The sequence below is a fragment of the Ruditapes philippinarum genome, unplaced genomic scaffold (assembly GCF_026571515.1).
Source record: "Ruditapes philippinarum isolate M1 unplaced genomic scaffold, ASM2657151v2 ctg1334_1_1_1_1, whole genome shotgun sequence".
In the NCBI taxonomy this organism is placed as follows: Eukaryota; Metazoa; Mollusca; class Bivalvia; order Venerida; family Veneridae; genus Ruditapes; species Ruditapes philippinarum.
Window position 1 is genome coordinate 145,262 of NW_026855305.1, and position 26,436 is coordinate 171,697.

The 26,436-nt window shown below is 32.4% G+C and overlaps 1 protein-coding gene across 1 annotated transcript in view; it reads right to left on the reverse strand.

Annotated features, from left to right (window-relative positions):
- Positions 1-19,937: 19,937 nt before the first annotated feature.
- LOC132742853 (glutamate-rich protein 6-like) overlaps positions 19,938-26,436 on the reverse strand; it is a 51,305-nt gene continuing 44,806 nt past the window's right edge. Inside the window, exons 15-19 of the mRNA XM_060731344.1 lie at positions 26,340-26,425; positions 23,504-23,656; positions 22,058-22,286; positions 21,415-21,494; positions 19,938-20,286 (exon numbers count right to left, since the gene is read on the reverse strand). Of these exons, the coding sequence (XP_060587327.1) occupies positions 20,097-20,286; positions 21,415-21,494; positions 22,058-22,286; positions 23,504-23,656; positions 26,340-26,425 (738 nt within the window). The 3' untranslated portion in view covers positions 19,938-20,096. The remainder of the gene's footprint in view (positions 20,287-21,414; positions 21,495-22,057; positions 22,287-23,503; positions 23,657-26,339; positions 26,426-26,436) is intronic.

Here is a 26,436-nt window from a genome sequence, read left to right on the forward strand (position 1 = left end):
CCCATAAAAGACAACATACGCTATTTCAAACATAGAAATATAGATATTACTTATTCAATGAAATAGTTAAAATATAACCATATTTTGGCATATATATTAAGAAATTAATACGTATTTTACGTCATGATAAACAGGTGAAGTTGTTTTTGTTTTTAATTTATTTTGGCAAGAAAAAGAAATTAACTCTTTAATAATGTTATTTAATATTTTAATCAATTTTAATGACAACTGCCAGCTGAAGTATAAGGGGAGCAAGAGGAAATGACTGTGTACATATTGTGACAACGTTTAAACTGTGATAAGGTGGATAAATTCAAATTTTCACTTCAACAAAGACTTTTAACTTCTTCTCTTAAAATGAGGATCCATACACCAAGAGGTTGATAAAATCCATTTTAAAGGTTGAATAGCTGTGTCCTTAGTGATAAAATGAAAAGCGTCAAGGTGATATCGAGTACAGATCAATATATAGGTACCTAAAAATGTATTACTGATCAAAAATTCAATCTTGCTTGGTATGTATTTTGCAAACTACCCCCACCTCGTCCAGAAATACAGCATACATACGTACAAGACATGTATATCCGGTTCATATACTTGTAGTAATAATAATAAATCAAGCTACCACAACGATAATACTCTAATTTAAGTGCACCAACTTTCTTATTCAACAACTTCTCCTCATTCTTTTATGATTACCAATGAAAATATTGTCACTTTAGTGCAGTAACGGGTTGAGTCTTTCTAAACTTAATACGTGTTAACCAGTAATTGCACTAAGGTGACGATATGTATTGTGTTATAAATATATGATGCCTTTCATGTCCTTCATTACAGGGAAAACAGTTATCAAAATAACTACATACCCAACTAGCACAATTACTGTATATAATAAATGCAAAACATATGTACCCAGATAAACAATTACAAACAAAAACTACATTAAATTGCAATGAATCAAATATCACAGTCAAGTATATAAAATTTAAATATTTAATAATTGGAAGAAGCAAACATATATCTATACATTACATAATATATAAATGATCATCTTTCAAATAAAACAAAACATTTTCTCTATTTTCAAATATAGCAAGTTGCAGTAAAGGTAATCTTACTTAAGATTTGTACAAAAGTGTCAACTGTTGATTCCTGCATGTAAAAAAATCTAAGATTTCTGTCAGTAATGATGTCTCACCTATGTCAACACTAAAGAGCCAGGGAATTCAACATGTTCAAAATAGCCCAACAATGCTATATCCCGCTGTATTATGCTTACTTAATTTGGTACAAAAGTCTGATGGAATGTCTCAGATCACGGAAAAACAGATCAATGACATGAACTTAGGATGGTGAGAGTCGGTTGGAATTAATTTATAGTCACTACTGAATGACCTTTTTCATAAACTTAATCAATTGCAAATTACTTTTAAAAACTTTGACTGTTACATCTTAGAAAATATTCTGTCTGTCGATCAGCATTTATTACTTGCTATTTTGAATGATGATCATCAGTATATAATAACGGCAGTTTCAACAAAGATAAAAAACAAATGTAATAATTATAAAAAATAACAAAGATTAAGATAGGTGCTGTACATATTTGTACAAAATTTTACAAAGAAAAAAATTGTGTTTTCTCCACAGAAAATACCGATTTTTTTTCACTATAAATGATGCAACAAAATATATTTACGCAAAAACACCCTGTTTCATAATACCGACGATAACTTACACACAATTAAAATGTTAAAACAAATTTAGTTTTAACAGTTAAATTCTAAAAACAAACCTAGAATAAGTTTCATTCTCAAATACTTAATATATTTAGGAAAGGCTTAAAGTTAAATTCTCCATATCACATTTATTTTGAAAATATATATGTCAATAGACAGCAATTGGCCTGGTCAAAGCAACAACAATATCCTAGGAATCTTTTACAAACCTTTCCAGCATTCAATAATAATAATAATAATAAAAATAATTTAGCAAATCTATTATGTCAAAGTTAATGAAAACTGTCAATGAACTTCAAAGTTAAAGTCCTGAAAGCAAATGATTCATTCCTTGAATAAGTGTTTTCCGAAAATTTCCATGCAATCTATGGAAATATAAGTAACATGGCATGAAAAATGAGAACAAAATTCAATGTTTGCAATTAAAACATACAAAATACAGCCTACACATACTTATAAACTGTATGAAATCTCAAATATCTCTAATAATACTGGTTTATATCTAACAAAAGGTGCATTTACTACATGTACTACAAGATTACAGGACAATTTTACATATACAAGATACATTGTATACCTAAATAAAAACTTGGCCTAAAAAGAAGGAATATTCATGCAACAATACTTTGCAGTTCCTCTCATTTTGAGCACATTTTTAGAAAAACAAAATCAATTCTAAAATTAAGTTTCAGTCTATAGTTAATAAGATTAAATCTTGAAAAATGTATGTTCTATTATACCATTTAATTTTTACACTTGACAACAATTTTCACTAATTTGACAAGTTTTTAAAAAAAAACACAAACCTGGATATATGCTAAAGAAACCATAATAATTTTTAACAAAAAAATATAAAACACATATTTTCTATCTAAAACTCGTTGGCAGATATTTTATTGCTGCATTGTCTTAATACAAAATAAAATGGAAAACTCAAAAATAATAAATAAACTAAAAACAAAATCAACGATTTTATTGTTCCATAACAATGAACAGGTCCCAACAAATTAACAAGAATTGAATTATTTACAATCGAACAAGCATTTGTGTCAAAATATATGTCAAAATATATGTATATGTAAATATAAAATGTAAATATTCCTATGTAATAAATTCCTTATGAAGTTACAGTAATGGACGGCTGTTTCTTTTCCCGAGCAGATTGTTGGGCCAGGTACAGTTGACGATCTTTTTTCATCTTCTCAGTCTTCGTCTGTTTAGACGTTATATGCAGGGGTGGCAACATCTTCTCCAGTTTTGGGTTGTTAGGGAATTTCAGCAAGTTAGCCACCTTGTTCAATAAAGCACTGGAAATAACAAAAACAAAACTTTTAAATAAATCCTTATTACAACTGGCGAGCGTTTCACTAACATTCCGTAAGTTTTGCGTATCTTTTTTACGTAAATTTGGATTTCACAAAACGTAAATTTACATTTTGCTTTTCACTAAACAAAACATGCAATTTACATCAGTAATAAGTTAGGGTAACTTTACGTTTAAATGCGTAGCTAAAACAGTGGAACGCAAATAAATACGTAACATCTGTTTAAGCAAAAAGTACGTTCAAACTCGAGTTACGATAACTTAAGTATGTTCGTGAAAAGCACCCCAGGTGTTTGACCTTTTCTGTCGAATAAGAAGCCTAACCATTAGCAATGTTAACTAAAATGTCAATTTAAAGCTTTCAAATATGTTTTTAAAAGATGGGTTCATATGGGAGAAATAGAGCATGACTGTGTCATAGTATATACCGTAAAGACAGCTGTATAGCTTATTTCACTTTTGAATAAATTGGAAGGTCTGTTCCTTTTTGTGCCCTACATTAAATTTTACTTGCTAAAGATAACTTCAGTTGGTCTTTTTATATCAACAGATTTCATACAAAAACAAATGACTATTATACAAGATATCTGACTTGATTTATAAAGAGGATAACATAACTCATTCCAAAACTTTCATACTGCAGTAATTCATCAATAAGGGACTGATACAGTTTATAACCATCATAAATAAAATTATACCAATTAAACTTTCACATGATAACCCACTTCATTTATGTACTTTGTCAGAGATGTAAATCATCTCAAACCGGTTCAAACTAACCAAATAAATTGAACCATCATCACATGTAAGATAGACAGATATGTTATCAATAATATGTACAAAAAAAAGACTAACAAGGCAAAGGCAATGTCCACAGGATGCAGCCCCAGACACAATCAAGCTACCACAGCAGGGCACCCAGGAGACACCAATCAAAACTGGGAGAAAACACAAGGGCAGCGAAAGGAGGGAAGGAACACCCAATAAGTAAAATGATAAGAACTAAAAGGGGCCAATATGAGAAATAAAAATAATTTTAAAAGTTCCACAATAATAAGTGTTATCACTTACTCCACATGATTTTTCTTCTCCTCTAGGAAAATATATTCCTCCTCCACCTCTTTAAGTGGAGCATTCTCTGGAGCCACCAACTACAATAAACAATCATTTGAATAATATTAAATTATCTTTATATCAATATTGAATAAACATGTTTAGACAATTTTTACAATGTTTGGTAGTAGTAAATTAAATTATTATCAAGCAAAATCTTCAAAAGAGCTGTACTTCAATTTTTTAATTGTGCAAGAATTTGTTTTGAACAAGAATTGCGCCAGATTTTGTATACAGTAGTACAAGAATTTTAATTTGTAAATGTACCAGACCTAGAATTGTTCAAGAATTTGAATTGGAAATTGTGCCATTTGTATTGTCTAGAATTTGATTTTTGTTGTAATTGTGCCAGACTATGTAAATGCACCAGAGTTTGCAAGTGTAGTGGTGCATTATCTTATTTTAGTCAGCTAGCAACTAAGGCAAATACACCCTTTCAGACAGTAAAACAACTTATCTAATATCACAGTTTTTCCGTAAAAATTAAGATAATTTTATACATTGATCACCATAATTATGTGAATATAAGTTTCAGGAATAAACAATTCATTGCTTATATAAACATATGAATCATGATACACATAACATACCTTAAGTCTAGATCCCATGTTAAATCTACAACTTCTCTTGCTAGCCCTGAATGTCTGGGATATATTGTTGCGTCCCGTGCGGATGGCTCTTTAATAACTGCTGTAGACTGTTATATGTTTTATTACTTAAGGCCACTTCTCTATGCAATATGTTCATGTACTTTTGTATAATAAGTCAGCTTTATAACAGCCTTGTGTTATTTTGCTTATGCAATTATAATAATTCACACCACAGACATAGACATATGCTGTATCATATATGTAGATAAGGTTAAATTAAGCCAAGTTCTCTTTTTATAATAAATACGGTAGTTATTTCCCTTAAAGGCCAAACCAAATCTATTGTGGTGTTATGTGTTCATGTTTGTCTTGGTTCCTTTTGTTATGAGTGATTGAACTGGTTTTGCAAGTTTAGTGATGGATGATTGGTTTTGGTATGCAAGTTATTTTTAGATGATTTGGTTCTGGGATAGCTAATATTTCTTGGTAACTGACCACTCCTTTCATTGCATTCAAGGCAATAACATCTCTGACATTCTAAAGATCTACTATTTCTTTATAGAAATATTGATAAGTTTATCATTATTCATACAATTATTATTTTGAAGATCTCATCTATTTAAAGCCTGGTATGTATATATTTATTTTAATTGTAATTGTGAAATGTTTATAATGTATATATTGTAATTATGAAATATGTAATTCATGAATTTTCTATTGTATAATATTTCTCTTTGTTATTTGTATTATAGTCTTTTTATTTTGTTATAGGTTTCTTCTACAACCTGAATAAATCTAGTAAACACTACATACTGTTGTTTTACTAAGAACCCCCCACTACAAATTGGCTCCCCGACAAAGGACAGGAAGAAGAACCAGGCGAGCTGTTTCTGGCAGAGGGGGAGCGCAGCGCTGACCGGCAAAGAAGACCAGGCCAAGCAGCTGGATCCATCCCTATCCGCGGCTGTCAGAGCAGCAGTAGAAGAGATTTGTATTCATCTCATAGGTATACCTCCCACCCCATTCCCCCACCCCCCATCATTTTTTTTCATAGAGCTCTTTCGCGCCACATCGACCAGACACATGTATATATAAACTTTAATTGTAAATAGTAATCAGCTGGAGGAAGTGTAAATATAAACAGTGCAATAACTAGGACGCGGAGGAATTTGGAACTCTAAACTGTGATATTTTGTAATTTTTATTTTAATGTTTGTGGATTTTATATAATCATGTAAGTACATATTTTAATCTTGTGTATTTTTATTGTTTTTGGCGGTATTTTTCATTTTTTGTAAGTACTATTTTTCTTTGTTAACTTAGGTACTACTTTCGGCCCATATTCCAAATTTTGTGTGACCTGTTTCGGAAAATTTAATAACAAGGTAAATTTCTTTATATTTATACATATATTAAGTAGATTTTTGGTTTAATTCAGTTTCTTTTAGGGTAAATTTTTGATTCTCTCATTAAATAGGACTTGCCATTTGATTTATTCTAAGTAAACACCGATAATGTAATTTTGTCACACAATTTCGCGATCTTTCATATTTTTCTTTAGGTATTTTCGGATAAGCCATAAATTTCGTATAGTACAATAAATTTACATTTCTTTCATATTTTTGTAGATCTTTTTTTTAAAAAAAAAACCGCTACTGTTTATTTGTTATGTGTTTTTATATCTTTGTGTATATACTATTCTAGTGTGTGTAATTACAATTATAAATTTGTTTAACTGAATTGATATACATTGGTTTACATTTAGTTATCTGGGTAATCATAGTAAAAATTAATAGTATAAATACACTTAAATAGATATTTAAGAAATCTTTAGGGTCTTTCAATTATTTGTTTACTTTGAAAAAGATATTTAGAAAAATTTAAGGATCTTGATAACTGTGTTTGTTTACTTTGTGTATTGAATATATATATTGCATTCTATTTCTAATCTTTCTATCTTTACTTCTCTACAAACTAACAAATTAACACCCAGAACCAATTCGCGTGAAAGTATTTTTTTTTGTTTGAAAGCGAGTGCTGTCGTGTGATTTATTCGGTTTGTTTTGTTTTTGGCGTTGGTTTGATTGGTAAGTCATTTGGTTGGACGGCATAGCAGTATCAAGTCATCTGGTAATTGGTAATTGATTAAGGGTATTAATTGTTGACATTTTTTTTTGTTTTGGCTAAATAAATTCCTTATTTTTTTCCCCAGACATTTTAATTTGAACTGCCCATTTTTTTAGAGTATTTTACTGGTCATTCAAGTACTGGTTACATCCAGGAACTACAGTGTAATAATTATTCTATTTTGTTATGTGAATTGATAGGTAAGTACTGGTTACAACCAGGAAATATTTAATATATAAGTACTGGTATTTACCAGGAATTATTTGAGAGATATCTGCCCAAATATAACTGGTGTATTATATATGTTTGATTATTATTCTGTTTGAATATTGAAATATTTTAGTACTGGTTATCCCCAGGAACTTGTAATGTCCTAGTAACACTTGGTGTACTGACAACTCAGTACTGAACCGAATTATTTGGTATCATTTTTGTTGAACAGTACTGGTTCAAACCAGGAATTTGTGAATTAAAGGTTCTCGTATTAGTACAGTTAGTACTGGGTAAAATACATAGTTACCTTTTATAATTTTTTTTTAAGGTGTATTGACTTAAAAACAATTCTGATAAGAGTTATCAGGTAAACAAAAGCATTTATACTTGCTTTTCTTATTGTTTGTGAATACATCAATAAATTTGATTATTGAGTTTCATTTAAAATAAACTTATTGGTTTTTCGCCATAAGTTAGGTGTATTTCCCTGGTCTATTTTACCCCAGATTTCCGCTTCAGTGTCTTATTCTTTGTACACTTATTTTTTTTATTTTCTATTTATTTTATTTATTGACTTTGTTTTCATCTGTCTACTCAATCCCAGGGTCTATTTTTCCCCTCTTATTTTTTTTGCATTTTTTTTGAAGATGGAAGATTCAGAAGGTGAGAAGAAATATTCTTTTTCTGAGGAAGAGATGATTAATTTTTTGTCGTCAAAGTACCATATCTCTGTTAAGGATGGAACACCAGCAGCAGCTAAGACACCCTCTCATGGTTATGGTAGAGGTATAAAGCCAACTTCCTTCAGTTTTTCTCCTTCTGCTCCCCCATCTTCACCTTCCCCAATTTTATCCCGTACTCCTAAGATTCCACCTTTTTCTGGAGATGACCCTACCCCTAAAGGTGAAATTTCTTATTATGAGTGGCACCATGAGGTACAGTGTCTTAAGAAAGATACATCTTTACTTGACTCCCAAGTTCGTCAAGCTGTGAGATCTTCTTTAAGGGGCACAGCTAGACGTTTGGTAGTTTCGTTAGGTGAATCTGTGTCCATAGATGATATTTTACATAAGTTGTCTGTGAATTATGCTGAACCTTCAAGGCAAGGTATTACTATGAAGGAATTCTTCAATGCATCTCAGGGCGTTGATGAATCGGTAGCAGCCTATGGGTGTCGTTTAGAGTGCACTTTGCAGAGAGCTTTTGAGGGTGGTTCTGTACCAAAGTCTGCTAGGAATGAATTATTATGTGAAAAGTTATGGTCAGGTTTAAGGTCAGATTCTTTAAGAGCAAGCAGTAGACATAAGCTTGACTCTGCTTCTGACTATGATGATTTTTTAATGGAAATCCGTAGGATTGAGAAGGATACTATCCCGTCTGTCCAGCCCAGGTCTAAAATTTCTGTAAATTCGCAGGTGTCTAGTGAAATGGCTTCTATTTCCTATGTAGAAAAATCTATGAAGGACATGGAGCACCGTTTCACTGAACAAATGCGTGGTTTACAGTCTGGTGTTGATAGGAGATTTAATGCCATTTTACAGAAACTTGATAATCTCTCATTACCTACACAACCTACTCATTTGCCTCAATGGAACACACCACCACCCCCAGTACAGACATACAGATATCAGACACCACCTCAAACAGCACCTAATAACACACCAGTCCGTAACACATCTTACAATACCAATCGCAGTTGGCGTGGCCGTAGTAAGGGTATAAATCAGCAGGGCCATGTTGCTGCGCAACAGGGATCTTCTGCGGTTTACCCAAACTAGGGTCCGCCTCTGTTGTTGGCCAATCAGAGGCGGTTATTGAGAAGCAATCACTTGCTAGTAGAATTATTGGATGTTCCAATAAGGCCAATATTGTATTTAATGGTATTTCAGCCATAGCTCTAGTTGATACTGGCTCAATGGTTTCAACAGTATCAAACTCATTTTATTTGTCATTGTCAAATAGACCGCCACTGTTGAATTTGACAGATTTCAATATCAACTTAGACATTTCAGTTGCAAATGGGCAATCTTTAGATATTTTAGGGTATATTGAAGTTCCGATTGCTATACCGGAATTAAACCTTCAGTTGCCTGTGCCTGTATTAGTTGTCCCTGATACACATAACAACAGATCTTGTCCTGTGATATTGGGTACCAATGTTATCAGGCTCTGTAAACTTTCATTTACTGATTCAAATTTGTCTCAAGTTTGGCAATCAGCATTTGACAGTTTAGTTTGTAAGCCTCACACAGTCAAATCTACCAATGACCATCCTATCACAGTTGCACCGTATGAGTCTATTTCTGTTAATGGTCTTGTTAGAGGTGTCTCTAGTGATACTAAACTTGTGACTGAAAACCCTGATGCAGATGTTTTATATATTGTTCGGCCACAAATAGTTTCAGTGTCCAATGAAAGCGGTTATGCAAAGGTGCCTGTACGCATCTGTAATCTGACTGCGAGGACATTGACTATTAAGCCGAAATCTAACATTTGTGTGGTTAATGAAGTTACAGTGCTAGACAACCTTGCTTCTTCTCATTCTGTTTCTAATGGTGTGAACCCTACCTCTTCACAGCCAGATTTATCTTCTCTTGGTTTGAATATTGATACTGAGAATCTGTCCCCTCAGCAACTTCTGCGTGTTCGCCAAGTTTTAGGCAATTGGAATCATGTATTTTCCAAGGGATCAACTGATATTGGTTGTACTGATCTCACACGCCATAGTATTGTTTTAAATGATGACACCCCTTTCAAGCAGCCTTACAGGAAAATTCCCCCTGGAATGTATGAAGAGGTGAGGCAGCACCTTAAGGATATGCTTGATTGCGGTGCCATCAGGCCTAGTGACTCTCCTTTCTCTTCTAATGTTGTTCTTGTTCGGAAAAAGGATGGTTCACTTAGGTTCTGTATTGATTTTAGATTGCTTAACTCAAGAACAAGAAAAGATGCCTATATGCTTCCTCGTTTTGATGACACTGTAGACCTTTTAGTGGGTTCTAAATTTTTCTCTAAACTTGACTTACGCAGTGGTTACTGGCAAGTTGAGATGGAGGAAGATTCAAAGCCCTATACTGCTTTTTCTGTTGGTAATCTTGGATTTTATGAATTCAATAGGCTTGCCTTTGGATTGGTTAATTCAGGTGCTACTTTTCAGAGAGTCATGGAACGTGCCATGGGTGACCTTCTTTTGCGTGAATGTCTTGTTTTTGTTGATGACATTTTGGTCTTTTCTGAAACTTTTGAGGAGCATATTGTTAGGCTTGAAAATGTTTTTCAACGTTTATCTTCTCATGGTCTTAAACTTAAAGGCTCTAAGTGTGAATTTTTCAAAACGTCCGTTTCTTATCTAGGGCATGTTATCTCTGAGAATGGTATTTCTACTGATCCTGAGAAAACTTCTGCTATTTCTTCTTGGCCAGTCCCTAAGAACATTGCTGAATTAAGGACATTTCTTGGAACTGCAGGTTTTTACAGGAGATTTATTAAGGATTATTCCAAGTTGGCCAAACCCCTTAATGACTTACTTGAGGGTCATGGTAATTCTCCCAAATCTAAGTCCAAGCGTTCTAGAAAGACTGCTACATGGGTATGGGGTGATGCCCAGCAATCTTCTTTTGATATTCTTAAGGAAAAACTTACTTCTCCTCCTGTTCTTGCTTTTGCTGACTTTAGTAAACCCTTTAAAGTCCATATCGACGCGAGTGGGTCTGGATTAGGGGCCGTGTTACTTCAAGAGCAGGATGGCTCAGAGCATGTCATAGCTTATGCCAGCAGAGGTTTAAGACGTAGTGAACGTAATTACCCTGCTCATAAACTTGAATTTTTAGCTTTGAAATGGGCTGTCTGTGATAAGTTTCACGACTATCTTTATGGCAACCAATTTCTTGTTTCTACTGACAACAACCCTTTAACTTATGTCCTGTCCTCTGCTAAGTTGGACGCGACAGGTCATCGTTGGATTGCTGCTTTGTCTGCCTATGATTTTGAAATCATATATAAGTCAGGTAAACAGAATCAAGATTGTGATGGGCTATCTCGCCGACCACAACTTTTCAGCGATGCTGTCAAGGCAGTGTGCTTTGCTGCTTCTGTCTCTCTTTCTTCTGCTGAATGTTGCTCGGGAGATGAGGTCCCTCATATGGCCAATGAGGAATCTTTTCCTTCTGAAGCTGCAGTCAGACCAGTGGATTGGGCGGTAGAACAGTCTAAAGACACTGATATATCTTCTGTTCTTTCCATCCTACGTTCTGGTTCTCGTCCGAGGGGGGAGGAGATGTCGAAAGACGTCAAATCTCTTCTTCGTGACTTCTCTCGTCTTTCTATCAAAGATGGTGTTCTTTATCGTACCGCCACTCTGGATGGAGAAGAAGTACAACAACTTGTTATTCCTTATTCTCATAGGAATATTGCTTTTACTGGTGTTCATGACAATGTAGGCCATCCCGGACGTGATAAATCTCTATGGTTAGCTCGTCAACGTTTTTATTGGCCGGCATGGAGGCAGATTTTAATAGTCGCATTTCAGGTTGCAAAAGTTGTATTTGCAGAAAGACACCGGTAGTACCTGCTGCAGAATTGGTTCCAATCCAGACTTCAAGACCCATGCAACTTGTGTGTATGGATTTCTTGAAGCTGGAGAAGTCCAAAGGAGGGTATGAGGACGTCTTGGTCATTACCGACCATTTTACCAGATACGCCAAGGCTATTCCTTGCCGTAATCAAAAGGCGACTACCACTGCTCGTGCCTTATATGAACATTTTATTGTCCACTATTCTTTTCCAGAGCAGCTGCATTCTGACCAGGGGCGGAATTTTGAAAGTCGAGTCATCAAGGAACTTTGCAAGATTGCAAATGTTCGAAAGACAAGAACCACTCCTTTCCACCCTATGGGAAATCCATCAGCGGAGCGATTTAATCGGACCCTTCTCAGAATGTTAGGTACTCTGGCAGAAGATCATAAATCTAAGTGGGCAGATTTTGTTCCTTCTCTTGTTCAGGCTTATAACGCCACCAAGAACTCTTCTACAGGTTTTTCTCCTCACTTTCTTATGTTTGGATGGCATCCCCGTCTTTCTGTTGATGCCTATCTTGGTACTTTTCCTTCTAACTCTGAACATCTTTCTCCTACTACTTATGTTTCTCGTTTGAAGGAACGCCTTCAATATGCTTATCGGTTAGCTGGTGATGTTGCCAAGAAGCGGGCTGATCAAAACAAGAAGCAATATGACCGTAGAGTTCGCGAGAACAAATTGGTTGTAGGCGATATTGTTTTGGTCCGAAAAGTCAATCTTCAAGGGCGACAGAAGCTGGCAGATAAGTGGGAGAAGGACCCTTTTGTTATCATTGACATACCATTTCCTGACCAACCTGTATATAAAGTACAACTTGAGTCTCGAAAAGGTCCTGTCAGAACCCTTCACAGAAATATGCTTCTTCCATTTATTTCTATACCTGAAGAAGATACAGATTTACCTGTTGAAAATAAGCCTAAACCAAAACCTAGACGTGTTCCTATACAGAAAGAGTATGATGCTGATTCTAGCTCTTCTGAATCATCATCTGGTGTATACATCATACCACAGAGGAGATTTCCAGTTACTCGCAGTCGCAATACTCGTGTTGATTATGGACATTCTTCTCAGGCTCCTTCTATTTCTATCCCTTCATTTGTTCCCAGGATTCACCCCAATCCTGCGACGTATTCCCCAGACAATGTCCCAGTTACTCCAGTGAGTGTACCAGTTACTCCAGTAAGTATTCCAGTTACTCCAGTAAGTGTTCCAGTTACTCCGGTAACTATCCCAGTTACTCCAGTAAATGTTCCAGTTACTCCAGTAAGTGTTCCAGTTACTCCAGTAAGTGTACCAGTTACTCCAGTGAGTAGACCAGTTACTCCAGTGACTATTCCAGTCATTCCAGTACATACGCCCGTTTCATCTTCACGCCCTATTCCACGCCCTAGACGTGTAATACATCCACCAGATAGGTATGGAGAATGGGTTTAAGTGTTGTATAATGTTGTATCATTTTTTTATGCAGTCCTTTTAAATTTCATTTAGGTCCTATGTATGGAGGTATATACTATGTATTTATTATTTTCAAGTAGAATTGACAACTCTACTGTATTGCATTATTTCTTTATATTTTACTGTTTAACTATTGCAAAATAGTTATAGGAGGGCAGTATATCTTAAATAATATGATATATTTATGTCGTCATATGAATATACAGTGAATTGCATTTTGTTTTTCGAATTGATCATAATGTTATTTTTTTCATAAATCCAGGTTTCATTAATAATTGTTTAAGAAAATGCCGGTGTCATTTTTAACTAGAGGGGGGAGTGTGTAGATAAGGTTAAATTAAGCCAAGTTCACTTTTTATAATAAATACGGTAGTTATTTCCCTTAAAGGCCAAACCAAATCTATTGTGGTGTTATGTGTTCATGTTTGTCTTTGTTCCTTTTGTTATGAGTGATTGAACTGGTTTTGCAAGTTGAGTGATGGATGATTGGTTTTGGTATGCAAGTTATTTTTAGATGATTTGGTTCTGGGATAGCTAATATTTCTTGGTAACTGACCACTCCTTTCATTGCATTCAAGGCAATAACATCTCTGACATTCTAAAGATCTACTATTTCTTTATAGAAATATTGATAAGTTTATCATTATTCATACAATTATTATTTTGAAGATCTCATCTATTTAAAGCCTGGTATGTATATATTTATTTTAATTGTAATTGTGAAATGTTTATAATGTATATATTGTAATTATTGTAATTATGAAATATGTAATTCATGAATTTTCTATTGTATAATATTTCTCTTTGTTATTTGTATTATAGTCTTTTTATTTTGTTATAGGTTTCTTCTACAACCTGAATAAATCTAGTAAACACTACATACTGTTGTTTTACTAAGAACCCCCCACTACATATATGCATTATTTAAATATGCCTACTTTGAATAATGCTTGATAATCAGACACTTACAGACAGGATGCGATCACAAACAAATGCTTATAAATAAAGCACTTAAAATTAATAAGCCTATACAAGACTCATTTGCTGGTACCAATTAAGCAACTTTCAGCTTTTATGCGACTCAGAAAAACGGACTGACGGACATCAGACGACACATTTTGGACTCCGCAGTAAATTAAATAACTTCATAAAATTATAAGTAAAATAAACAAATAACGTAAGAATGTTCAAGTTTAACTATTTAAATTTATTTATGTAAGCCCTTAACAATCAACCTTGCGCATTTGTAAAATCCGACAACAATAATATGAAATATCTCGAATTTCAATATACGATCGTGCTTACAAAATTAACGTTAAGATATGACTCAGATCGGGGCTGGCGCTTGTGTTATAAACAATAAATCAACAGTTTTAGATATATTAATACTTAAACTTTTAAAAAAAATGGAAAATGTTAAACAAAATAGAATTAATTTAACTCTCTTTTAATATAGATACTAATTCACCTAGAAAAATATACGCTAATTACTATTGCAAAACTTTTCCGGCATAGAATATTGACTTAAGTTTTTATTTCTGACAATAGTTCTAATGTAAAAATAAAATAATTATTAAATTTCTTGTTAAAGCTTCCTTAAGTATAAATTTTGTAAAGAAAAAAATAAAATAAAGTTACTTTTCAATGCAAAATAATATTCTACTCTAATGAAATACTGAGGTTCTCAGTTGCGGAGTCCTCGCTGCTAACAAAAATCTGCCTTTTATATACGTATTGCTAACAGTTTGCTAACGGTTTGCTAACAAATATTTGAAACTTGTGAGTTTCTAACAAAATGCTAACAAAGAGGCACCGAAAGGGTTGCTAACAGTGCTAACACTGCTAACAGATAATAAAGTACGAGTTAAAATCACACAAAGCAATTATATACATGTGTTGATGTTATTTACAATACTGTTATTTGAATATTTGACAATTGAATTTATTACAGTTTACCACTAATTAAAATTAGTAAACTGTGAACAGTCTTTCTTTTTTGTGACTCAAATTTTATCTTAAACTGGCATACCTCCAGAAGTAAGGAAGTATTATCAAGTACTGTGGAGTACAGTGTCCTAGCCATACAGAGTTATACAGAGTAGACCACTATTGGCAGACGTCATTATAGCATATTTCAGCTAAATGGATCTATAGACTTTGACAGTCATTCGAAACTAGTATCATCAGTCCCTCTAACCCTAACAATTTCTATTTTATATAGAACATTGTTATATTTGTGATCGTTTCATTGTTCGTAAATACAATATCGTTTTCTACAGTCCAGTACGATTATTGGTCACCAAGTCTTGAGCACGTTACCACATTTTTAAGAGGATTAAAGGGGCCTGACCAGTACCATATAGCTGGACCGTAGCGTAACAATATCTTACCAAACAGACACAACCAAACAACCAAATATAATGCAACAACAAAAACAACTATGATCCAGCTGGGTAAAATAGCACTTCTAGACTGGTGGTTATTGTGCTATTCTATAAAGTTTGATCTCTCTTGCTATAGAAGAAACCGGTTGACACATACAAGTATCGATTATATTGATAGCATGCGTGAAAACTGAAAACATGACCTAAAATTCTCTATTTTAAGCTTACAAAGTTGGTATTTTTCTATCACGACATGTTAAGAGGAAAAACTGACAAGCTACAAGTATTTCATGATAACAAACCGCTTGACAAACCTCGTGAAAGATGATAACAAATACTCTCGGCCGAATTATCACACCACACACTTAACATTGATAAAAATATATCGTCATTGTAGCGTTTATATTTATTCTTTTCATATACGAAAGAGTCTGAAATCAGGCAATATATGTAAAGAGTAATTATGAGAAACATGTGGTTAGACTGTAAGATTACTGCCTAATATCTATAGACGTATTTTATTTCTCATTTATCAAGTCAAACCTCTTCTCATCGTTACGATCTTTTAACAAGGCTTATGGTTGTTATTTAAATGTGCGTTGTTGTTTTTTGTTATCATCTGGGGGTCATCACTTCCCATACCGTTAATTAGTGCCGATTATCACTAAAGGGGTGGTACGGGGTGCGAGAGATGTTGAACTTTTATTTATATCTTATGAAACCTAAATAAACCCTTTTTCCTATTATCAACTCTTATTTGCTCTAACTGTGTGGGTTTTTTTCTGGTTTTACATCGGTAATAAGTTATGACATATGTTTTTGGTCATAACTCGGCGATCGGCCCACATAATCGGCTTTCCAGGATAATTAACAAGTAACGACCTGTCTCCACAAGTGACCGACTACTACATCGAGTACTAATTCCACATAATTTCTGAACAAATGACCAGTAGATCCAATGTCCTAGACAAAATACGCATCATTCGAGGATTAAACTAGCGACCCCTGGAATATTTATCCAATGTTCACATATTGAACAAAGCGGGCGTCTTTAAAGTAAAAACAAAAACGTACATGCTTGAAACCTGTCAGTTCAAATTGTAGATTAAATTGATTAATTAAGAATTATGGGAAAAGAAAACATAATTTAGCTGTACTATGGGCAAAGAATAGCAAAGATTAGATTATTGAGTTTATTTTTCTTGTTTCTAGATCAAAGGCTTATCATCTATTCATTTAGCCGTACTCCAGACAAAACTTTTCATGTTGGGGACTTTCGCCTAAAAACATAACCAAAGATCAGTTACGAACTTGGTATCTCTGACTCAGCATAAGCTTACAAATGAGTAAATGACAACAACAAAAAATATGAGTGAAAGAATTGTTTACTTTCTCAGTTATATACTGTAAAGATAAATGCAGTCAAATACACAAATCATTCACAAACAAACATATTTTTTTTAAATAGCAAGTACTTCCATTTTTTAATGTACGTTCAAAGTTGGTTGAAATGTTCTTTCCTAATTTGTACATTTTACGTTCAATTGACCTCTAACAAAGTGAGGTAAGCAAATAACGATCAATCAGAAATGTGAAGTTATTTATTAAGAAGGAAAAGTTATAACTAGAAAAAAGTCCATCAGTTATTACTTTTAACTGATCAAAATAACATCTAAAATCTTAGTTAATGACTGATCATAATTTATATAGAATTACTGGAAAACTATTTTGCCAGAGTAATAGCCCATAAGTTCAAACATAGAAATATAGATATACTTATTCAATGAAATAGTTATAATATAACCATATTTAGGCATAATCATTTAAGAAATTGATACGTATTTTACGTCATGATAAACAGGTGAAGTTGTTGTTTTGTTTTTAATTTATTTTGGCAAGAAAAAGAAATTAACTTTTAAGTAATATTATTTAAATTTTAATGTTTTAATCAAATTTAGTGACAATTGTCAGCTAGAGTATAAGGGGAGCAAAAAGAAATGACTGTGTACATATTGTGACAACGTTTAAACTGTGATACAGTGGATGAATTCAAATTTTCACTTCAACAAAATATTTTAACTTCTTCTCTTAACATGAGGATCTATACACCAGTTGAATAGCTGTGTCCTTATTGATAGAATGAAAAACATCAAAGTGATATCGAGTTTGGAACAATATATGCCTACACTTGTATTTCTGATTTAAAACTCAATGTTGCTTGGTATGTATTTTGCAAAGTAAAAAAAAGAGCATACATGCGACATGTACATCCGGTTCATACAGTAATAATAAATAAAGCTACCACAACAATAATACTCTAATTAAAGTGCACCAACTTTCTTATTTAACAACTTCTCCTCATTCTTTTATGATTACCAATGAAAATATCGTCACCTTAGTGCAGTAACGGATTAAGTCCTTTTAAATTTAATAGGAGTTAACCAGTTGTTGCACTAAGGTGATGAAATATAGCCCTGTGATATAAATATCTGATGCCATTCGTTACAAGAAAACAGTTATCAAAATAAACTACAAACCCCAGTAGCACAATTACTGTATAGAATAAATGCAAAACATATACCCAGATAAACAATTACAAACAAAAACTACATTGAATTGCAATGAATCAAATATCACAGTCAAGTATATAAAATTTAAATATTTAATAATAGGAAGAAGCAAACATATATCTTTACATTACATAATATATAAATGATCATCTTTCAAATAAAACAAAACATTTTCTCTATTTTCAAATATAGCAAGTTGCAGTAAAGGTAATCTTTACTTAAGATTTGTACATATGTGTCAACTGTTGATTCCTGCATGTAAAAAAAATCTAAAATTTCGGTCAGTAATGATGTCTCACTTATGTCAACAGTAAAGAGCCAGGGAAGTCAACATGTTCAAAATAGACCAACAATGCTATATACAGCTAGATGCTTACTTAATTTGGTACAAAAGTCTGATGGAATGTTCTTAAATCACGGCAGAGCAAATCTTATACATGAATTAAGGATTTTGAGAGTTGGTTAGAATTAACTAGAAGTCACTACTGAATGACCTTTTTCATAAACATAAATCAATTGCAAATTACTTTTAAAAAAACTTTTTTTGACTGTTACATCTTGGGAGAAAATACTCTTTCTATCAGCGTTCATTTGCAAAATTTTGCTTAAATTTTTCTGGATGTTACATCTTAGAACAAAACGAAATCTGTCTGTCTGCGCTAATTAATTTGCTATTATGAGTGATGATCATTAGTATATTATAACGGCAGTTTCAACAAAGATAAAAAAAACGAATGTAATAATAATAAGAATAACAAAGATTAAGATAGGGGGTGTACATATTTGTACACAATTTTACAAAGAAAAAAAATGTATTTTCTCCACAGAAAATACCGATGTTTTCTCCACAGAAAATACCGATATTTTCTCTATAAATTATGCAACAAAAATTTAAGCAAAGAAAACCCTGTTTTATAATACCGACGAAAAGTTACACACAATTAAAATGTTAAAACAAATTTAGTTAGCTTTAGGAAAGGCTTAAAGTTAAAGTGTCCATTTCACATTTATTTTGAAAATATATATGGCAACAGACAGCGATTGGCCTGGTCATAGCAACAACAATATTCTAAATGTTTTATAAAATTTTCCAGCATTCAATAATAATAATAATAATAATAACAATAATAATAATAATAATTATAATAATAATTTAGCAAATCTATTATGTCAAAGTTAATGAAAACTGTCAATGAACTTCAAAGTTAAAGTCTTGAAGCAAATCACTTATTACTTGAACAATCCTTTTCCAAAATTTCCATGCAATCCATGGAAATAAAGTAACATGGCATGAAAAATGAGAAGAAAATTCAAAGTTTGCAAATACAGCCTACACATACTTATAAACAATATGAAATCTCAAATAACTCTAATAATACTGGTTTATATCTAACAAAAGGTGCATTTACTACATGTACTACAAGATTACAGGACAATTTTACATATACAAGATACATTGTATACCTAAATAAAAACTTGGCCTAAAAAAGAATTAAGGAATATTCATGCAACAATACTTTGCAGGTCCTCTCATTTTGAGCACATTTTTAGAAAAACAAAATCAATTCTAAAATTAAGTTTCAGTCTATAGTTAATAAGATTAAATCTTGAAAAATGTATGTTCTATTATACCATTTAATTTTTACACTTGACAACAATTTTCACTAATTTGACAAGTTTTTAAAAAAAAACACAAACCTGGATATATGCTAAAGAAACCATAATAATTTTTAACAAAAAAATATAAAACACATATTTTCTATCTAAAACTCGTTGGCAGATATTTTATTGCTGCATTGTCTTAATACAAAATAAAATGGAAAACTCAAAAATAATAAATAAACTAAAAACAAAATCAATGATTTTATTGTTCCATAACAATGAACAGGTCCCAACAAATTAACAAGAATTGAATTATTTACAATCGAACAAGCATTTGTGTCAAAATATATGTCAAAATATATGTATATGTAAATATAAAATGTAAATATTCCTATGTAACAAATTCCTTATGAAGTTACAGTAATGGACGGCTGTTTCTTTTCCCGAGCAGATTGTTGCGCCAGGTACAGTTGACGATCTTTCTTCATCTTCTCAGTCTTCGTCTGTTTGGACGTTATATGCAGAGGTGGCAACATCTTCTCCAGTTTTGGGTTGTTCGGGAATTTTAGCAAGTTAGCCACCTTATTCAATAAAGCACTGGAAATAACAAAAAACAACTTTATAAAAAATATCATGACAATTTCATTTTTGACCTTTTCTGTCCAATGAGGAAGCCTAAATTTGAAACTTTCTGACTGTTCATTTCCCATATATTAACTAATAAATTATTTTCAATTCTATACCGTTTTTGCGGATTTTGCATATTTACATTTAGAGAGATATGTGTAAGACTATGACTTTACTAGTGAGAGTTAAATGTCACGGTTTTAGACAATAATAAGAATACGCTTCTCCCCTAATTCTTTCTTATTATTGTCTAACCGTTACTCAATGATGTCTCAATCCAGTAAAAATAAGCAAAGAAACATATTAACCAGGAACAATTTTATAAATGTAAATGTACATAATTAATGATTGATTAAGGCTACACATGGCCTTCATTTTTAACAACATATATAAACCCATTAAATATATCAGCAATTTCAAAAAAAATAAAATCTGTTTTTATAAGACCTTTATATAAGTGAAATAGAACAGTGGTCACAGTTTATACCTTAGTTTGAGCATTTCAATATCGAATTATTTGGTAGGTATGTACCTTTTTAAGTATCAAAGATAATTTTAGTTGGTCTTTTTTATCAACTGATTTCACACAAAAACAAATAAATATTATACCAGATATCTGGTAGGATATTTTAAAGAGATAACATAACTGAATCCAAAACTTCATAGCTGCAGTAATTCATCAATAGGGGACTGATACAGTTTATAACCATCATAAATAAAATTATACCAAATAAACTTTCACAAGATAACAAGCTTCATTTATGTACTTAGATGGTTATCATTTCAAACTGGTTCAAACTAACCAAATAAATTGAACCATCATCACATGTAAGATAGACAAATATGTTATCAATAATGTATACAAAAAGACCAACAAGGCAAAGGCAATCATCTCAGTTCACAGGATGCAGCCCCAGACAAGATCCAACCACCACAGCAGGGCACCCAGGAGACACCAATCAAAACTGGGTGAAAACACAAGGGCAGCGAAAGGAGGGAAGGAACACCCAATAAGTAAAATGATAAGAACTAAAAGGGGCCAATATGAGGAATAAAAATAATTTTAAAAGTTCCACAATAATAAGTGTTATCACTTACTCCACATGATTTTTCTTCTCCTCTAGGAAAATATATTCCTCCTCCACCTCTTTAAGTGGAGCATTCTCTGGAGCCACCAACTACAATAAACAATCATTTGAATAATATTAAATTATCTTTATATCAATATTGAATAAACATGTTTAGACAATTTTTACAATGTTTGGTAGTAGTAAATTAAATTATTATCAAGCAAAATCTTCAAAAGAGCTGTACTTCAATTTTTTAATTGTGCAAGAATTTGTTTTGAACAAGAATTGCGCCAGATTTTGTATACAGTAGTACAAGAAGTTTAATTTGTAAATGTACCAGACCTAGAATTGTTCAAGAATTTGAATTGGAAATTGTGCCATTTGTATTGTACTAGAATTTGATTTTTTGTTGTAATTGTGCCAGACTATGTAAATGCACCAGAGTTTGCAAGTGTAGTGGTGCATTATCTTATTTTATTCAGCTAGCAACTTAGGCAAATACACCCTTTCAGGCAGTAAAACAACTTACCAAAAATCAAAGTTTTTCCTTAAAAATTAAGATAATTTCATACACTGATCACTACAATTATGTAAATACAAGTTTCAACAATAATAACACACTCATTCATTGCTTATCAAGTACTATATGAATCATGATACACATTACATACCTTAAGTCTAGATCCCATGTTAAATCTACAACTTCTCTTACTAGCGCTGAATGTCAGGGATATATTATCCTGGCTCATAACACGTATTCCCATATGTCTATTTATACCTATACATATAGGCTGGAAGGGAGGGGCATGTACGTGGGTGACCTGATCTTTCCAGCTCCATTTACGACGTCTGGCACCAAAGTTATCAAGCTCTATTCCCCCATACTGATCTATATATAACCTTACAATAGAAGCAAGTTATTAAAATTATATGCAGGTTCAACTTTTCAAAAGAAAAGAAAATAATTTATTTGACCTTCATATAAATAAATACAAAGTAAGTAACTATAGAATATAAAGCTAGATGTGTTTAGAATTTCAAATCACTTCAGGACACTTTAATTAACAAAGCACATCTCTCAAAATACTGAATATTATTTCAATAGTGCAACTGTTGGTGGCCAACATTAATATTGGCAATGACACCACTAAATCATCAGTACATAACAATTATACACCTGTATAGTTTAAATTGACCGTAACACAGGATGCTCAAAATTTTTAATCTTTATGATAACTTAACAGGAAGTTTTATATTTTTGTAGTGAGGCAAATTGTTAAGCAGTGCAAGGGACATAACTCAATTTCAAAGCTAAACTCAAAAAAAAGTTGTCAAGTTTAAATAATTTTTCAAAGATGTAAATGCCATGAAGCAAACAAAGCATTAATCCATTTAAAAACATATCTTTTTTTATTCAATAGTACAAATGTAGCGCCACATTTAAGTTTTATAAAATCTTTAACCAAAAATTGTCTTAAAAGTGGGTCAGGAAAATTTTTTTTGCTATGTCATGTTTTATCAGCTTGTTTATTACTGATCTAACAATCAGCAATTTTATCAACTCATTAATGATAATTATGAGAGCAGAACCTAGGACTTGTATAGTTAAACAACATAGATTTTAACCTGAACAACATTTAATTACAACAACAGGTCCATTATGACCGTGCATCAATCAGAAATGTTACATTGCATTCAAAACAGTCTTAGCTTCAATAAATCAAAATAAGATAAATGAATTTTAATTAAGGTCAAAACAAAGAAATGAAATTTCAATTTTGGCTATGATCCTTGCCACTAGTATATTGAAAGAAGCCATTTTTTCAGCCTAATGGCCTAATTTCACAGAAAAGCATAATTACCTTAGAAATCTCAAGATCAAAGGCTTTTAATGAAATACAACATAAATTAATAATCATTTTGATATTTAATTCTAATTTTCATAATTTTCAACATTAGCTTACCATAGAAATTTATTTAGTCTGACCATGATAGAAAACTGATAAGTTATCCTACTGATAAAATTTAATTGCCATAATTGCCAATTATTATAGTTATTTGATTAATTTAAATAGGGATGTCAGGTAAATCCTTTAAAGAATTTAGACTTTCCCTACCTGATATCGCCATTAGGAAAGTAGCAGTATCCAAGACCGTTTGGTTCAAATGCTGCGGCCACACCTGACCTCTGTGAATCTGGATGTATCGTGTAGTTATACTGACCTAGCTTTACAGATGACAGCAGGATGGCAAGATTTCCAGATGGATAACTAATTACTCTGTTAAGGATACTTTGTTTTGTTTGTTTCGTTAGGTTTTATGGTGCACCAACACAATTAAGTTCACATGGTGCCGAAACAAGAAAGATGATTTTCGGCAAACCTCATGTGTTATAAACTTAAAGCAACACCAGGGGTGAAAACCACCTCAGATATGCATAGACTCCAGTAATTTTAACTCATTTATTGGCATTTTTTGATCAAGCATGGATAAACAGTGGCTGCAATTCTGATGCATTTACCCTTAAAGGCAACCCCTCAGCCATTAGAAGCCTGTTAGGGAGACATTTCTGTGCAAGTTCTTTTACACTGTATGTATAAAAAAAGATATTTTTTCCAGCAGCAACTTGTCTCTTTCTGATTATGATGATATACAATTATTTTTACAGTATAAAAATTATTTTTTTCTGGCATTGTTAAATTTCAAGTGAGCTAGTTTAAAAACATCGAGGCTCTTAACTTGCTGGAACATACAGTAAAACTAACTGAGCCTTTGCCATCAGTCACTGCGGATGGTCATGAGACCAAAATCGTGCAATGGGCTCATAAAATGGCCACTTAAACGCTCGGTAAAAGCAGTGAAATTGAGGTAAGCATACATTTAAAGTTACATTTATCTGTAGAACTAGGTCGCATGAAACCCCTGTATAAAAACCACGTACTGTTCTGTTGATTACTTTGTAGCTCTCCCTGTTTAGGCTAGAAAGTCGAAAAAGTTGTTTTGGGTGATGAGTACAATGGCCGAACAGGTACTAAAATGCATTGTTTTCTGTAAAAGAAAAGCATTTTGAGCAAAATCAGCAATGACATCTTGTGCACAATTGCAAGTTTGCCCGTCAAGAACAATTTCCACCGTTTGTAAACTTGCTTAACGAAAAACAAATACAATGGTCGGAGTACAATGGCCGAATGATTTTATTGCCTGTCCTATTTCGTCTATTTTTTTTTTATCGACTTATGCTTGTTTCTCGCTTCCTGTCTTTGAAATCAAACAAATATGATATTTGAAAGTGAAAAGTAGGAAGATCGAAGTATTAAATTAAATGAATTCAGTTTGCTTGCTATACATTCTCATCTAAATAGTATTATGCTTTGATAACACACGTGTACATCAGCTTAAAAGTATTTACAATGCAAAAATAAAATACAAACAAAAAATTGTACATTATATAGAATTTATTTCACCAACAAAATATATGTTTCAATTACATACATTAAATTGTCAATTATTTTGGAAATAGTCAGGGTTTTTTTGTTTTTGTTATAAATTTCACTAGTGGTTTATCAGAATATAATCATCTGATATATTACAATAAAACACTGGAAAGCATGAAATAAAAACCTATATCTTTGCATTTGCCGAAACACAGGAACCATGTCCCACAACATTTATGGGGTACCTTCCCCTTGTGTACCTGCTCGTGACGACATGAAGCTGATCGTGTTCTATACGATTTGCAATAATGCGGCAAACAAACACATCAGAATTTCCGATTCATGTAAAGATATTGAATTACTAAATGTGGTGTGATGTATTAAGTATTTAACGATAATATAAGCACAATATCAAAATTTAAAATATACTATACATGTATATATTCCATAGATATACGTAAACATGCTTTTCATTTAAAGGAACACTTTTTTCTGCGTCTGAAATACAAAAAAAAAACAACAACTGACTTTATTTCCAAAATAATTGTCAAAATGGTATGACATTTTATGTATGTAAATGAAACAAATATTTTGCTGGTGAAATAAATTCTATATAATGTACGTTTGTATTTCATTTTTGTATTGTAAATACTTTTAAGCTGATGTACACGTGTGTACGTGTGTACGTGGTTTTTATACAGAGGTTCTGTGCAGCCTAGTTTTACATGTAAATGTAAAGTTAACTGAAAACTTACCTCAATTTCAATGCTTTTACCGAGCGTTTAAGCCGCCATTTTATGAGCCCATTGTACGATTTTGGTCACGTGATCATCGCAGTGATCAGTATAAAGCCAAAATAAACATGCACATCTATACTATTTGTAGCTCCATTTGTTGTATTCTGTTATTGAAATCACTTACTTTTCAAATGGTCTGTCCTTAATTTAAAGTGGCCTTTAGTTTTCAATTTTTTGTTGGATAAACAATTCTGTGTTGTTTCAAACTAAGTATTTCAGAAACTTTAAATCGGAAAAGTGCATCAATTATCACTGTTCGGCCTTTTTCAACACAGCAGCCCAAGAGCTATTTATTACGCGACAGCAATGTTCGTTTCTAGAAATAGAAGATTGGGAAACAAATTGTCCACATTACTTCTTTACACATAGAGAGCAGTAGATTATCTAGGTTTCAAGATGTTTCCTTATTTTTTGTTTTTTAACAATGGCAAATTTCATTTTCCACCTTAATCCTTTTCATTTGACCATTGTATGAAACAATTTATAATCTAAAAATAACATATTTAACCTTTGAAAAAAAGCTTATTGCCACTTTAAAGTAGGGTAAATCTTGACCCTTAACTTGCTGGAACTAAGAGGGGTTAATCAAATACACAAATTCAGCAGATGAAAGAGTATAACACTTAATTAGCAGCTTATAATTTCTTTTTTATAAAACAAGGCTTCATATTATACAATTAATTGTATTTTTTTTAATCTTTTATAGGAAATAAAAAGGATACAACACGTTGCCAGTTCCGTCCGGGAACATGGTTAAAAATTTCTTTCCATTCTCGTAAAACTTCTCGATCAAAGGTCGATCTCGCAACTATAATTGAA